The sequence below is a fragment of the Alligator mississippiensis genome, chromosome 4, assembly GCF_030867095.1.
Source record: "Alligator mississippiensis isolate rAllMis1 chromosome 4, rAllMis1, whole genome shotgun sequence".
Taxonomy (NCBI): Eukaryota; Metazoa; Chordata; order Crocodylia; family Alligatoridae; genus Alligator; species Alligator mississippiensis.
The window spans coordinates 172,084,949-172,102,051 of NC_081827.1; the positions used below are offsets into that span (position 1 = coordinate 172,084,949).

The 17,103-nt window shown below is 43.7% G+C and overlaps 1 protein-coding gene across 8 annotated transcripts in view; it reads left to right on the plus strand.

Moving 5' to 3' along the window:
• The first annotated feature begins 2,995 nt into the window (after positions 1-2,995).
• Positions 2,996-17,103, plus strand: part of ABI2 (abl interactor 2) — a 105,802-nt gene continuing 91,694 nt past the window's right edge. For 2 of the 8 annotated variants that reach the window (XM_019491996.2, XM_059727091.1), the window contains exon 1: positions 2,999-3,284. In XM_019491996.2, coding sequence (XP_019347541.1) covers positions 3,168-3,284 — 117 coding nt within the window. In that variant the 5' untranslated portion in view covers positions 2,999-3,167. Of the gene's footprint in view, positions 3,285-17,103 lie in introns of all 8 variants that reach the window. The other 6 variants (XM_019491993.2, XM_014594191.3, XM_059727090.1 and 3 more) reach the window with 5 other exon arrangements.

Sequence of the window (17,103 nt, forward strand, 5' to 3'; positions counted from 1 at the left end):
AGATACCCAGATCTGAATAAAATTGTTTTGGGAAAGTTGAAATATTTTTACTGAGACAATTGATTACATTTTCTATCTAGGCAGGTGAGCAAGAGCTCTGCACAGAAGACTCAAAACACCACCTTCATATGCTGATTAAAGGAGAACAATCACAAATTAAATCTTTAAACACTCTTGTGTGTAGATATCATCTCAATGTTAAAGATATTAAATGACTTGCCAGTGGTCACAAAAAGCCAGAGGCAAAGTCAGAGTAAATAAGACTTATCTCTCTTGATCCCGAGTGTGCTTTAGTTACTAAATTTTCCTTCTTTTCTGACCATGGTGGATTATACATTTGTCTCTGTTGATTTTGAAAAGCATACTCATTTGTGGCCGAGAATTTACCCTTCCTTTAACCCCTGTACAATGGCTGCCTTTTATGTGGGGTCCCTACAAAAGAAACATTTTGTTCTTCCTTTGCTGATCAGTAGAAGTGAGCAGCAGTTACTTAAAAGGCACAAGGACCTGACACTGGTGCACATTGTTGTCAGTGACAAAGCTCCTATTGATAACAGTAGCAGCATGATTGGACCTCTCTCTGGAAACATGCTGCTAGCATGACACTGGCATACTGCTGCTAAATAAATTAGTTTAAAGTGACCAAAAAGTCGAAGTTCATGGAATGGAAATAATGGTAAAAATTACTGGCAAACAAATACTTTTTTTCCAAGTTATTCAAGGAACTTAAGACACAAACTTGATGGAAAAAATAAGCCTCGACAGAGACATGCTTAAAAAGCTTGCCATAATGTTTAGCATATGAGTTGCTCCACTTACCCTGTACTTCTTTAGTACATTGCTGAACTGAGGATGAAAAAAAACCTTGCTGTTAGCATTTAGAAAGAATTTCCTATAGCTCTGAAACTCTCAGGAATTGGCAACATATAATAACGTCTAGTACAGTAATTCTCAACCGTCTTAGGTCCATGGCAGCTCTTGGAAAAATGCTAGCTCTTAGCTTTCGCTCATTTTTTTTTTGACTGCAGGAAAATAATAATGGATTGCCTCTGTTGCAAGGAACTCAGACCACAACAGACAGAATGTTTTTGATGTTGTGGATTCCTATCTGACATCTCTGGGTTTATTTGGTAGTTGAGCAAACACCTACACGTGATTCACAATGCTAACATTGTACCCTTACAAAGATCTCATGGTAGCCCAGAGTGGCGTGGCACGTGGATTGAGAATCACTGGTTTAGTACTTTTCCTGGATTTGTTGATAACTCACTATATTTTAATATTAGTGTATAATTCTTACAATTTTTCATATTGTATGTTGTCCTAGATACAGTGTTTGCATTTGTTTCCTTTGTGGACATTAACTGGGTTCAAGAGTCATCAACTTTCACCAGCTGAGTAGCAGAGTGTATAAAAGAGGGGAGACGAAAGGAAAAATCACTGTACTGTGGAGGAGCAATGGCCTCAAGCTTCAGCAGGGGAAATTTAGGTTGGAGATTAGAAGGAACTTTTCTGACAATGAGGGTGATTGAGCATTGGAGCAGGCTACCTAGAGAAGCTGGGGAATCTTCATTCACTTGACTGAGCTGGTTTAGTCAGGGGCCATCCTGCCTTAAGCAGGGTCTGGACTAGGTGTCCTCTTGAAGTCCCTTGCAGCTCTTTCTTTTGCAGCAGGCCCAGGCCAATGCTGCTGTCTGCTAGGACTTTAATGAGATCCAGTTTTTCCCAATGAAGTATTAAAATAAGATGTAAATGAATTATTTTTTAATACTGTCATCAAATAGTAATATTTGGGCCAACTAACATTTGGACTGACAGTAATATTCAAATGCCAATTATAATTACCTTGCAAATGCAGCCTATTTTGCATCTTATACCCCATGCGTGAGGAGCTCAAGCTTTACTTACTGCGTCAAACCAACTACATGAAGCTTTCCTTGAAAGAAATTCAAGGTCTGAGTAAAACACTGCAGAACAAATGATCATAATGATGGGACAGCAAGCAACAGTGCACCTATTCTTCTTACCCAATACGGTGCTACCAAGTGTCTGAGGCGTGCATGGGCCCCAGGAATGTGTGAAATTTGTGCTGGGAGAGGGTAGAAACTGCAAAGAAAGTCTTTAAGTTTTAAGCCACTGGTTCTCAACTGACCTGCCCTCCACTGGACATGAGCCCCCCGCCACAACTTTAGTGAATCAAGTGGCACCCACTGAAACCCAAATCTCTCTGCTGTAGGGCAGACCCCTTGCAGAGGGGCTGCCAGTGCTGTGGAGAGGTCTCTGGGGCAGGAGCCTGAGCCTGAATTCATCTCCTGAGCTCATCCCCTCATGCGTGCCAGTGCCCTTCAAGGGATCTGGCGGCATCCCAGGGTGCCCTGGCAGGGTCTCTGCCTGGCCGCTTCACCCCGGCTGGGAAATCGCTGCTGTCGCCGGTGGCAACGCGCACAGAGCACGAGCTGAAGCGAGCTCCGGCTCGAGTCCGCTCGTGCTCTGGGGCTCTGAGGCAGCTGGTTTCGTGGGTCTGACGCAAAAGCGGGTCGCAAGAGGCCATGAAAGGGCCACGAACAAGATCAACGCACTTTAACTGCGGGTTCTCCTTTAAAGGAGAAAAACGTGGGAAACCGCCGCGTTACGCCCCCCCCAACAGCTCCAGGCTGCCAGCGAGCAGCTACTCGGGACCCCCCGCCCTGCACACTGCGGGGCAGCGGGCGGAGACTGCCCGCCCATGTTCACGACTGGGGCACTACTCGGGGGGCGCCCCCCTCCGTCCCTCGCCTTCAGGATGAGCGCCTTGCCAGCCGGCTGCAACGGCCGCACCGCGGAATCGCCCGCCCGTTCCCGGCGCCTCCCCTGATTTCGTCGCCCGCCGGCAGCAGCGAGAGGGAAGCGTTTCCCCGGCGTACCGCCGGATGTGACCCCCGGGCAGGCGGGCTGCACCGGAAACGCGCGGGAGGCGGGGCGGGGCCGGGCCCGGCGCTTGCGCAGTGGTGCCGGCGGCGGCGGCTCCCGCTGGGCTGCGCTGCGCCCCAGCCGCGGCGGTGGGTGTTCCTCCGCCCCGCGCCCGCCCTCCCTCCCTCCCCGCCCGGCCGGCCGGCCGGGTCTCGGCGGCGGCGGTGCGCTGAGCTGCGCTGCGCGCGGGCGAGGAGGAGGAGGAGGAGGATGTGAAGATGGCGGAGCTGCAGATGCTGCTGGAGGAGGAGATCCCGGGGGGGCGCCGGGCCCTGTTCGACAGCTACACCAACCTGGAGCGGGTGGCCGAGTACTGCGAGACCAACTACATCCAGGTGCGCGGCCGCCAGCGGCGGTCGGGGCCGGGGCGGGTCCCCCCGAGCCGCCGCCGCTTCCCGCCCGGGCTCCTTTGCCGGGGCCGCTGCCTGCGCTGCGAGGGGGCGGCTGTGCACGGGGCCGGCCGCCTCGTGGCTCTGGGTCTCTCCCCGCGGCCCCCGGCCACTGCAGCTGCTGGAGGAGGGCGAGTCGCGACAGGAGAGGGGCCGGAGGAGGCTCGGCTGTCCTGGAGGAGGGGAAGGGAGGGGAGCTGAGCCCCTCGCCACCCCGTCCGCACAGAAGAGATCCCGGCCTCAGCCTGTGCCCTCGTCGTTTTTCAGGCACCAAATTGCTCTGGGAGGGTGAGGCGGTGCAGGAGTGCCCCCTTCCCCAGAGAGCTGCGTGTGAGGGCGTGTTGCCGCTGCTGGCATTCACAGTGCATTGCCTCCCTCCAGATGATTGAAACATGTTTGGGTATATGTATGGGCAGCTCTTCATTCATTTTTATTTGAAACCTTGGACAGCGAGCCTTCAAGGATTGGGGAGTGTGGGAAGTCACAGGACGGCAGGGATGTAATTCGAGGGTTGTGCTCTGTGCGTGCCGTGTCTGACTGGCGTGCTAAAGACATCATCTTCATATTGAAGCATTTTGGTAACCTCTTGTACCATGACAGCATTTGTATTTTAGAGCCAGTGGAGGACTCTTTGCTGCACCAGACACTGTGCAAGCGCAGTACCAGGAGATGGTCCCTGCTCCGTAGAAATGACCGCGTAAGAAAAAAGAAGAGGGATTCAGATGCAGGAGTATTAGGGGACAGTGAGACGATATTAGTCAGTCTTGTAGGCAGTAGTTTTGGCATACCAGCAACCTAAGTTTAGTTGAATTTCTTTCTTGGGTGTCATGGTAAAGAAAGACTTGTAAAGATTGATTTGAAGGAGAATGATGAAGTGGCTTTGTAGATGTTTATTGGGGAGTGCTTCCTAACTATGAGGGGCAGTATCAAGGGAAGTGGGAAGGCGCTTGATAGTTTAACAAGCAGGCATTGGAAGCAGATGTTAATTGGCCAGTTGGAGGCAGGAATCAGCCTCTTGGTACTGAATGAGAGGGAGAGGGAAAGAAGCACGAGGAGTTCTGCTGCATGGTTGAAGGGCCTCAGAATCCGAGTGTCTTGTGAATGTGCTTGTAACATGCTCTGAGCTTATCATTGTGGCATCATTTGGGCTGGGGATTCAAAGGTGGCCAGATGTGAAAGTAGCCACATCACTGCCTGTAGAACAAGGGCCGGCACTGTTTTTGGGCAGAGTGTGAAAAACACCCACAGCCTCAACCGCACAGCAGGAGCAGGCAGCAGACGAGCCCTGAGGGGCCCAGTTTTTGTTGTGGCAGTGCAGCCCTAGCCCCTTCCCGAAGGTGTGAATGCCAAGCAGAATGCCTTCGCGTGCTCTGGCATGTGTGGGGGGGGTGTCTACCCTTGCTGTAGAAGGTTGGGTGGGGTGGCACCTTAGGGCCTAACTATTCAGAGAAACATGAGCTTTTGTCAGGAGCAGCCTGCTGTGTTGGGTAGTATGAATCTGTCTTCCATAGCCAACAAGGCACAAGTTGATGCATCTTAACCATGCTAGTCTACTGGGCTATTAAGGCTTGGGGAGGACCTTTGACTTGACCTTGATTATAAAATCCAAGTTCCTGATTTCATAAAACTTAAAACTGAAAATTAACCATGTGGTTAACCATCATGCAAACTAGATTTGATTACATTGAGGCCAAGAGGTGCTGCAGTGCTCTTGGAGATAGAGGTGGGGAATCTAGGCGAAATAGTCCTGCTATTGGTATCCAACACATTTGTAACTAACCTTTCCTTTGGTACATGATATACTAATATAAGAGCCTAAAAGCTTCTGATGGCAAATAATCAGATAATACACTGCGAAGATAAGGTATTTAATTATGTAACAAAAATGCGAGGAGAGAAAGTGTGAAAGAGCTGGTTTCTGCCCAGAACACTGGCTTTTTTGTCATTTTGTCTTGAAAAGCTGTTCTCCTCCTTAAATTTCTCTCATCAGCTGAGTCTCTTCACTGTTAGTCCAGCCAGTCAACTAGTATGATGACATGCTTTTCAGGAGATGCTAACTTATTTAAACAGAAAAATAAATTGGTACCTGCTAATAGAAAAATTAAATGTACAGGCCACACTCAATGCAAAGGTTATTTTTAGTAGCTTGCTTAGAGCAAAGATAGACATAAGGTTACCAACAGCAGTTCACCTAAATTTTAAATGCATAACTAGAGATATTAAACTGAGTAATTTTATCCAAGTACAAAAAAGGAGGGGAGAGAGTATTTTTCACCAGATGAATCTTATGCCTTCAATAAAAATAAATGATGGCATGGTTCTGACTTCTACCTTTTTCTTTAAAAAGATAAAATAGAGCATGTGCAAGGATTTTTATAAAGGCTTTGTCTAGAAGAATGTTTGTTAGAACTAACAGGGTATACCAATTGGAGGCAGGAATCTGATGCTGGTTATTTGAAGCCTCATCTGCTCATGCTGTGCAGCCTGTGGCAGTGCAGCCTGAGCTGTGAACTATATACAGTTAATTAAGGGATGATCAAAAGCTTGACTTCTTATATAGGGTCTCCAATATAATTGAAAATACAGTAAAAGCCCTGTTTTCTGGCATGAGTGGGGAATGCGGGGTGCCAGTAATCTGAAAATTCTGGTTACCTGAGGCATGGGGGTTTCTTGCCAGATGCAGAGCTGGGAGGAGGGGGTGGCAGCGGCTGGATGTGGGGGTGGTGGGGGCAGTGGCTTCATGTGGAGTGGCAGCAGCACAGGGTGGTGGGTGGCAGCCACTGCATTCGAGTCCTTCCCTCCCCACCCGTCCCTGCACCCCCCAGCATCTAGTTGGTCGGAAATTCCAGTTAATTGAAATGCCAATTAGTAAAATGCTGGATAACAGGGCTTTTACTGTACTTGAATAATGCATATGCTGCTTGAATGGATTTTCATAAAAAGCTAGTAATACTTAGACTGGTTAATATGCCACTGTTGTATATTTAGGAGTTTTAAAGCTGTTTCTGATCTTTGCTGTTGTAAGAAATGTCATAACATCTTGCAGGTTTTGTCTAATCATACTTCTATGACTAAATCCTAACATTACTTTGGCCTATCCTTCTTGCAGGTTGTGTTTCAGATCCCACTTAGAGTATTATCTTTTATACAATTTTCAGCCTTTTTTTGATTTACTGATGATCACTGCTACTCTTAAAAAGCCTTGTTTCATTCAGTGTGCATAGCTTCCAAGATTAATTGAACTCTTTAATTTTTTTTACTTATTTTGAAAATAAGCTGGAAAAAAAATTTTAGGTTCTTTATGGCTGAAGGATTAAATCTACGAATCACAAGCCGACTTAAATAATCAAAGAGGAGAGTTTTCAAAGGTTCACAGCCAGAATCAAGTGAGATCCCCATGTTGCCTACTGTGCCAGCTTTTATAAGAAGAGCAGGGTTTTCTGTCAGTTAGCTTCTGGTGAAGGCACAGTCTGTCTTAGCCTTTGAGGATAAGTGCAGACAGTTATAAAGCTCAAGGCTGAATTGATTTAATCTTCACAGGTTAGTCTAAGCTGCATAGATTGAACCAATAAGCAAGTGAACAGACATTCACTTTTGATTCTGGAAATGCAGTCACATGCCTGTAGTGGCCCAGGCCAGAAGCTGGAGGGGCACTAGAGCACATCTCCTTGCTTGGCTAGAGCAGACAGCTTGGGCCAAGGCTAACTTGCTAGAGAGGCTTTGCGAAGAAGGTACAAAGCATTCTGGGATGCTGGGGGACTCTGCGAGGGAGATGAAAAACCTCATGGGATTCTGGGGGACTGTGAGTTAACTTGAATGTGGAGGGGATCTGGGACAGAAGTTCAGTAAACCAGTTTAACCTAAATCAGTTAAGTTTGATACTAAATCCATCCAGGTTTATCTTAAACTGGTTTTGCCCATTTTGAAAGTGGTTTATGTGGACTGAACTTTGGCTGTTACAGATTTGAACTTCTTATACCAGTTTATATGTAATTCCTGTTCCTAGCCTGAAAGATACCATGCTGTATGCTTTCTAATTTCTGGAAAGGAAGAATGACCCTCTCTCTCTCTCTCTTTTTTTAATGCCTGCAGGCTGCCATGTGGGGATGAAGGGGGTGGTTCAATGTACTAGTACGCTATTCTGGCTGTTGTGAGGAGAGGGATGGACAGTAGGTCTCTACAGCTGTACTTCCTCTCTTGTCCACACTTTCTGGAGTTCTCAGCCTTTGCGAATACCTTCAGTGCTCTCAGATGCTGCAGGTAGCTTTTCCAAGCAGACAGAAGGGCAAAAACCATATGATTCTTGGCAGGTTTACTAGAGCCAGTAAGGTTTTTGAAGAGCAGCTGTGAAACTGACCACAGTGGTTAACTTCAGTCAGCTCTTGCTTGGCAAAACTGAGTAACAGCAGAAACATTGGAGCTCTCTGTCTACAGATTCAGTAAGACAATACAGCATCTATTTTTGTTTGAAAGGCTTTTGACAACTGTAAAAGGCATAAACTTAACTTTAATTAAAAAAAATGCAGCAGAAATTGATGGCATTAGGGTATCATATTCAGTAGGGGAAATTTCTTGTTCCTAGGTAGATTTTCAAGCCAATTTTCAGTTGCGTCCCCCTTTATTCTTAGTAATTATATCTGATTATGTATCTTAACCAATGGATTTTACTGGAGGCAATTAAGAAAAGCTGACAATAAAGTAATTGCTTTGTTCTTTTAAAGAAATACTGCAAGGCCAAGCAATCCAAAATTTGACAAAGGTTGCTGTGACTTCTTTAAAATTCTAAAGGAAACCTTTTTTTTTTTTTTTTTTAAACACATTTTCTATTGAAGATTTTGGAATCTGATCATTCTGTCCTGGTTCCTGTACTTACCTGTACCCACCACGTAGCATACTGTAGCATGTATTATTGCATGAGAATATGAAATTAAAATTGACTGTAAACAAAGATGAAACAGCTCATTTTGTTCTCAGTGTTCAAGCTAAGTGGCATGCACCAAGTGAACAAACAGCAAAAATAACAAAATGTAATTAGATTTTTCAAATTTTTATTTTAACAATAAAAATAAACATAATAGCACATGTAAATTGTTTTTTAAATGATTTTTAAATCTCACTACTTTTTGAGTTGGCTCCTGTTGAAGTAGTGGTTCAACATGAATCTTAGCAGTCTGCATAAAAGACTCTTTTTGCAGGCATGGAAGATGCATTAATGAGTTTAAGACAATATTACTCAAGGAGATAGTTGTTTATAGATTAAAATTGCTTAACAAAATTAGGCAACTGGCAAAACAAAGATGATGGATATGCAGACATGTCTGCTGATAAAAATGGTTATAGGTGACATACTGGATGAAACTTTCCACTGGATTTCTTTCTGATGTGCTTGTATTTCTCACCCATCAGATTATTTTAGCATTCCCCCAAAAACATATAATGTAATATTGAAATAATGTGCCTGCAGGAAAATCTCTGTACACTCTCAGTTTGCATTATCAGCTACTTATTTTTGTTAATGTCATTGAATACCCAGCAGTTTGAAAGCTGTTTAAGCTGAGCTTGTTAGTAAAGCTGTACAGGGTCACTGTTTTGTTGAAATAAAGCAAGAGATTCTTTGCTGTATTGCTTTAAAGGCTCAAAATAACCTCATGAGAGAGGGGAATTCTTAGCACTTCCCATATTATGTCCTTTCTTACGCTGTTCCTTCTAGCTCCCCCGGCAAACTGAGCACAGAGCTTGCAAGTGATTGTAAAAAAACTGATTTTTCCATGCTAAATGTATTTTATGTAAAAGGATGACTGAACCAGGGAATATCTTACTAAGGGGGCAACAGTAATAGTCGTTATCTTTGCAGTTGGTTCTATAACTTCTGGGGGGTTTTTTCCCCTCCAAGTGCTTAAGTTGTCAAGGCAGCCAGTCTAAAGGAGGGCAGAAATGTTGGCAGATTCAGATGCATAAATGTGAGGGCTTTGGATTTCTATGTTTAGTTACTGGGATATACAGATTTTCTTCTACCTGTAGGCATCAATAATGAGACATGAGTACCTAGGAAATATAGTGACACTGATGACAGGTATTTAAGAATTGCAGTGAACATCCTGAAATATTAAAAGAATTAATAATTACATTGTACCGACCCAGCATTAATGCATGTTTTCATTTTGATTTTTGTTTTCCTTTTGAGTGAACATTTGTGTTTGGATGGACCTGAACTAGAATTTCATTGTGTGGTGTAATCAGCATGAACATACCTGAGTTGTGAACACACTGAATGAGTGCATACACTGTTACTATATATCTGTTTATATTCCAGTCTCACAGAGAGATCGTTAATATGTTGATGGGTTTTGGGAGGGTAATCTGTGTTGGCCCAGCTTGCCTTTATTTCCCAGTGAGCCAGTCTTGTTGCTGAAGTTGACAAAGCATTTACTGCTCAACTGCCATATTTCCCTTTGTATAATTGTGTTACACTATCCAAGGAAAGGTCATTGAAATAATTTTGCAGGGCTGCCAAGTTAAAAATCATGGTTTGTAAAACTGTAGAATTGATTCTTCTGTAAGTGCACATGAAAATAAAATGAGCCATTTATACAGATGAAAATGGGATTTATCAGGGTTCGTACTTTGTGCATTGATGTGAAAATAGAACTTATTAATGCTGCACGTGTTACTGAAAAGGCATCAAGTCCCATCTTGTATCAATATATTTATTGTGAAGTGTATTTTGGCAGCTCCTTTCTTCAGTTTATTTCCTTCCTGAATACACAGCTATCGGATAATATTAATCAAGGATTCAAAACAGCAAGATTATACGTTTTATAAGATTTCTGCAATTTATATTCTGTTGTTTATATTTTACTTGCATTTGCAATGTTTAATCTTTGTGGTTAGTGTTTTTGCCTTCGTGGCAGGAAGTGGTGCACCATCGTGGCAAATGTCGAAAATCAAAACCTCCACCAAGGAGCATTCAGCTAAGTGAAAATTTTTAGATCCCTATGAAGTTAAGTGAAATCCTTACAGGAGGAGAAAGAGGAACTTGACTAACTATTGGGTTTTACAACAAACCTTAAAGTGAAGTCTGCTAAATTGTGCTGACCCAGCCTCACGTGAGTTATTATGCCATATTTAGCTGAGTAAGGTTAAAAGCAACATCTTGAGAACGAGTACACATTTTTGTAAATTTTGTTGGGTTCTTATGTACAATATATAGATAGTTGCCTTGAGGTTTTAATGGCATATTCAGAATTTGGTCTCCATAATACATGCTATCTTTCTTTTACTTCTAGTTTATTTCCCAATATGTGCAAACATACCCTCAAAGTACTGCTGGTTGTTGCTTCACCAATTTTTGTAGTGCTTCCAAAAAAAGACACGTATGGGGTGGTCAACTATTTCCTGGCTGAAATGGAACAAAGCTGCCACAAAGGCATGCTCTCCAGTTAAGGGGCAATAAGGAGTTGCTGCTTAGCCCCCCCTCCCCCAGGTGAGCCTGTTAGTGAGCAGGACAGGCTCACTGACAGGCTTGCTTGATCAACTGGTGGGGTTGCTCACAAGACAGACCTAGTGGCAAAAGTGATTGGGCTGTCCTCAAGCTGCATGAGGTGGTGAGGACTGATCAGATGGTTTCTGCCACCTGAGCAGTAGGGCTGTGCGAAATGGCTGTGTTTCGATTCAGTTTTGGATTTAACTGTTTCGGAGGACAGCAATTTGTTTCGGATTGCTGTCCTGTTTAGTTTTGGCCAAATCTGTTTCGAATGAGCTGCAAGCTTTGCACAGTCCTGCTACCCATCTGGGTGGGCCTTTGGGCTAGGGGCTGCAGGGCCCCAGCGGGGAGCAGGACGGAGCTGTGGATGGCTCAGCCAGGGGAGGGAGAGGGCCACTGCCCACTGTGCAGGTGAGAAGACCCCCGTGCAAATCTCTGATACCTGTCATGCCAGAGGGTCATGAGGCAGGGAAGCAATGCAGAGCGACGAGCAAGCCTGCTGGTCCCTGCCGCGTGATCTGGCTCTGCAGGGAGCAGAGATCTGAGTGGGGGGGAGAAGGGGAAGGGAGGTCTCTTCGCCGCTTCTGCTCACCCTGCGCTGCCCCAGATCTCTGCTCCCTGCAGAGCCAGGTGGCGCGGCAGGGCAGCAATGCGCAGCTGTTTCCCTGCAAGACCGGCTTCGAAACTCCAATATTTTCTGAAACATTTCCAAAATGTTTCAGATGCCTCATTCATTTTTTATTCAGATTCAGTGTTTTGGGTGCCGAAACGGCCCGAAACACCTCTGAAACAAAACGGCTGCTGAAATTTCACACAGCCCTACTGAGCAGTCCTTGCCACTGCAGCTCCCGCAGCAACAGTTGGTGAGGCAGCCTGCAAGCTGGTCTTTGCAGGGCTCCCTTTCAGCTTGCTGGTTGGGCACTCTGTTACAGAGGGAGCTTCTTTCCATCCTTCCTTTCTCCTTGGAGTGGGGGGAAGGAGAGCTGAGCACTTTGGGATATTGGGGAGCTCTGTTCTGCATACACATTAAATTTGTTACAAATGAGTTTTACATGACAGAGATGCTGTTGGAAACTTCTGTTGTGCAACTGTGGGTTTTTTCTGCTGCATCTTCTGTCTTTTTTTAGCATGAATGTGCAGCCGTTTGCTGTCTGTTGTGGTAAAACAGCATACATAGTATAACAAATGTAACAAGTGCCAAAAGCCTAGTAGGGTTTCCCTGGCCTTTAGAAATTGAGTAAGTTGCTACTGTTGAAAAATTTGTCTGTGGAAGCACACACCAATTGAGCTTCCAGTTTTTCCTCCATGTAAAAATGATTTTAAATGGCAATTTCATATAAGTGATTATCTCAAAGATAACTACATTTTTTTATTAAGTGACTTCCATTGTAAAGTCTTCTTGTAGTTATTATTTTTTCCCGTTATTAAATTTACATATCAGGTTGGAGAAATTGGTAATTTGTTTTAGCCATGTTTGCATCCAGTCATTATTCTCACATGTGTAACACAGTAGTCAGCTTATAATGAATTGCAGGATCAGGGGCTTGCACTGTTTTGTTTGTTTCAGAATAGTCTGTTAGGATTGTGACCTTAACTGATAGGTCTGTATTTGTCTAAACAAATACTGAAACATCTTTTACTGATTTAATTAAAATAATTAAATTGTATATTTGTTGTTGGAGTTCATATAACTGTCAAACAGTACTTTTGTAGATAGCTTTTGATTTTATTAAAATTGTTTTTGAGCTATTGTTCTTTTTTAGTTAAGACTTGTACTATAGATTGTATCAGGTTTTAAAAATTGTACTGACTTAGGAAGATCTGATTATGATTAAAGTGTCAAACTATAGAGTGTTATGATTGATAACATAGTCTAAAGATGCCTCAGCTGCATTCGCTTAAAGATGCGTATCAAAATGTGTATCAAGGAATTGTTTCTTAAATATTTATTCCTTCACAAATGCCTAAATGGTTGTGAATGTAAACAGAAATGTATAAACTTCAAAAGAACTATCTTATGATTTTCTTAAGACAATAATTTTGCCATTTTATATTTCTGGTTACTAAATTTACTTCTCAGGTTGGGGAAATTAGTAATTTGTTTAGATGTTACAGTACCATGTTTATATCCATTATTGGAAATAAAAGCATTCAGTTATTGAAATAAAGGGTAAATTCAAATAACAAGCAGATAATCCTAATGTTGATGCATTATTAATATGAAAAGAGAAAATTGACACATGAATGCCTCCAAAATTAATGCACTACTGCAGAAACAAATTATATCTTTTATTAGTCCTTCATTTTATCTTTCAGTTTGAAAAATAGCTTGGAAGAAATCTTCTTAGAATGTGTATGATGTTTCATTTTTTGGCATTAGCCTTAAACAAAGTGCATGACTAATTTTTTAGGGAAAGGGAGGAGTGTGGTACAGTTATGTGAGAGACTTCCTTCAACAAGTTCAGGGGGGCTGAACCCAGTGATCTATAAGGTCCCTTCCAGCTCCTAACATCTATGAAACTCTGTAAAGTTAAAGGAATCCTTCTGGTAGACTTTCTTTCACAGTTCTGCCCAGATTCTAGGATAATCTGATTTCAAGCTGAAGTGTAAACCTTTTTTTTTTTTTTTTAATTAAATCTGTCTTGTGTTAAGAGAGGGAAATTAACTTATCTGCTTGCTGGGATAGTAGGAAAGTAGGGTTGGAAGGAACCTTATGAGGTCATCCCCTGCTCCAGGTAGGACTGTCCCTGACTGAACCATCTCAGCCAATTGTTTGTTTAACCTGCTTTTGAAGATTCCCAGGGAGACAGGGAGAGAGGGTCCACAGTTGCCCAGGTATCCTGCTGCAGTGCTTGGCCATCCTTGAAGACAGAGAGTTCTTCCTAATCTCCTCCTTAAACTCTCTTTGCTGCAGTTTGAGGCCGTTGCTCCTAGTCCTGTCTCCTACAGCCACAGAGAAAAGGCAGTTTCCATTCTCTTTATAATTGCCTGCCAAGTATTTGAAGACTATTATCAAATCTCCCATCAGTCTTCTCATCTCTAGACTTGGAAGAGTACAGTAAGAAGTGCAGCGTTTTTCTTTGTAAAAGTGAAGGCCTAAGTGGTTTTTTGTGGTAAATTTTAACTTTTCATTAGAAAAACTAAATTCTTATGGCTGTAAAAGTACCCCCCCCCCCTCCCTGGGGTGAAGTATGTGTCTTCCAGAATCTGGAAATGGAAAGTTGCAGCAAAGTGAACTTATCAACTTTGATGGGTTTCATTGCTGTTCAGCAGCTTGTGATTAGTAGGGAAACTGACATGAATTGCATTAATTTTAGATTTTTGTTTATAGGGAAGAGTACAGGTAGCAGCAGAGGTAGGCAGGGCAGTTACTCATGGGGGACATATGTTTTTAGAAGAATTTATTAAGTAGGGTCTAGATAATGTGTAGCCTTTGACAGACAGAAAAGTACCAGTTTTGTTACAGATTCTGTTTCCTGTAACACCTGTATATATACCATAGTTAATATAACCCTATCTGTTTAATAATAAGCATATGTTCTGATGTCTTTGAGCAATGATTAACTTTTAGATGAAGTGAAAGTTTGCTTTTGTGTTCTTTAAGAAAACAAAGTCTATTCCTGTCACAGTAAGTTGCTGTTTAATAGCTGTGTAATGTGAGTTCAAGGTGGATGGGATTAATTGAAGTTTTAATTCCAAAATTACTAAAATAGCATTAAATATTAATTGAATAATAATGTTGTAATGCATTTTCAAAACAGTTAGAAATAATTGCTACTCTTAGTATCACAACTGTGAAGGGAGGTTGATGTCAGAATAACTCTTCCATTTTACTCACTTTTCCCAGCATGATGTTAGGTCTGTAACTGGAGATGCAGGAAATGAAGCTCAGCATTTGAGGGCACAAGAAAGGCAGGAGTGGTTTACTGCAGAATATAAACTTGAGTGTTCTGACTTGGCTGGTTCCTTGGGTTAAAAAAACAGATGTTTGTAGATTTGATCATGCTAGCTGCTACAAATGTGATATTCATTTAGGATAACGAAGCCCAGTGAAAATAAGTGCTAGATATGTAGCCATAGATGGTTCCTCTCCTCCCCTTTACAATGTAAAAAGAATAGGATAGCAAATATGGAGAAGACTATGATTATGTAAACCTGTGATATGTTACCATTTGTAACACTGTTCATTTTTGGTCACCACATGTATAAAGATATAGCAAATGCATAGAGGGTGACAAACATCAGATGTAAGGAAAAAATTGCATACAAGAAGAGACTGATTAGAAGGGGACTGGTTGCCTTGGAGAGGAAATGAACAAAATGGCACAGAAGTATACAAACAATGAGTGGTGTGGAGAAGGTGAGTGGGGGGTAAACCCATGTTTAAAGGACATGGGGCATTCAGCAGAACTAAAACAATGACTAATCTTACTTTGATAGGAAATATTTTACACAACACTGTTATATCTGATGAATTTATCGCAAGTTAATGACAAGAGCTTAACTGGAAACTAAGAGAGACTAGACATTCTATATTGGGGTGGGCAAAATGGCAGGTCCAGCCAGCAGCTGGACTCCATTTCACAGTAGCCCCTGCCCACATTGTTGCAGCTGGTTTCTGTGGAGACCCCAGCAGCAGTGGGGCCAGGGTTTCCATGGAGACGAGCCCCAGCAGCACTGGCAGGGCATGTGGCTGGGCAGAGAGCTGCTTTGGAGCTGGGGCAAGGACTGGGATCTTGCAGCAGTGACAGCATGTCTGGGGCATGTGGGCAGTGGATCGCAGTTCCGCCCTGGCTCCAGACCATGCTGTCACTGCTGCAAGATCTTGGCCGCAAAGCAGCTCCCTTCTCAGTCATGTGCCCTGCCAGTGCTGCTGGGGCTGGTCTCCATGGAAACTCCAGCCCCATGCTGTCACGGCCCTGCTGCTGCTGGGGTCTCTGTGGCCGGTTTCCATCTGGATGTGGGCAGGGGCTGCTGGGGAATGGAGTCTACTGCAGGCCCAATCCAGCCCCTGGGCTGGATTTTGCCCTCCCGTGTTCTATATGAATAATCAGAATATTCAGTTATATTTTACAAGGTATCTTTTTCACAGGAATATAAACCTTCCAATTTCAGGGCATACACAAATCTCTTACTCGTGGAAGTTAGGAAAGAACTTGTTTTAGTGCCTTATCTCATGGGACACTTACTACAATCTCAGATAAACACGTGCTAAGTACTAGCTTGCCGTATTTAAAAGTTAAAATGTGTTCTGAGCAATCACGTAGTGATACTTACCCTTACTGTGATCTCAGCCTGCTCTGGACAGGGCTGGAGCTGGCTGTGCTTCTCCCCTCTCTCCCTAATGATCCTGGTGCTGGGTGTTGCAGCTTGCATGTTTGCCCATGAGGACATGTAACCCTCATGCTCAGAGCCTGTGCCTTTCCTGCTTTCTGCCCAGCACTGCCCACCCCAGGAACCCCTGCCCTGGCATGCAAGGGGTGAGGGGTTTCTGTTGCTGGTGGGGGTGGATGGAGGCATGAGGAGCTGAGCCCAGGAGAGGGTGCCATAACTGCTGCTGGATTAGTAGGGCAAACCAGATCTCTGCCATTGGCAATCTTGAACTGGTTTTGGTGCAGTCTTGGTGCAGGAACCAACAATAAACTGATTTTTGGTCACTAAGCTGATTCTCAGTCCCAGCCCCCACAGCTCACTGGAGTCCTGAACCAGCTCTGGTGCAGTGCCTATGCTGGAATCAATAATCAGTTGATTGTCAGTCCCAAACCCTGCACCCCTCTAGAGTCTTGAACTCTTATTATGCCATTGAGCAGTCCAATGATAGCTGAACATGTTACTCAATATAAGGAGATGCTTCTCCCACAGAGAGTCGTACTCTCTACCATACGAGTGCACTTAGTCTGTTTTACTCCTTGAACACATGGCTGATTGTGTTTTAAGTACAGTTAACCGGTCCTAAGTGGAACATGTGACATGGCCCCGATGTGTAGGTAATTCTGCATTTCTCCTCTGCTAGGTTTCATGCATTGTCCTGAGAAGCATCTGGTACTGTACACCTGTCAAGTAGGCTTAATTGTGGTTTGGGTGCAGTGTCGGCCTAAGCCCACCAGGGCTCCCTTTTTAATTAGGGAGGGCATGAAAAGCATAATTCATTCGGGGGACAAAAATGATAAATAAAACCGGGATGGGAGTGACAGTTATAGGTTAATAATGAGTGTTCGAGTGGGGGACATGGACCAGAATACCCCAGTTGGCAGCACCTACTGCCCCTTGAACAAGTCCATG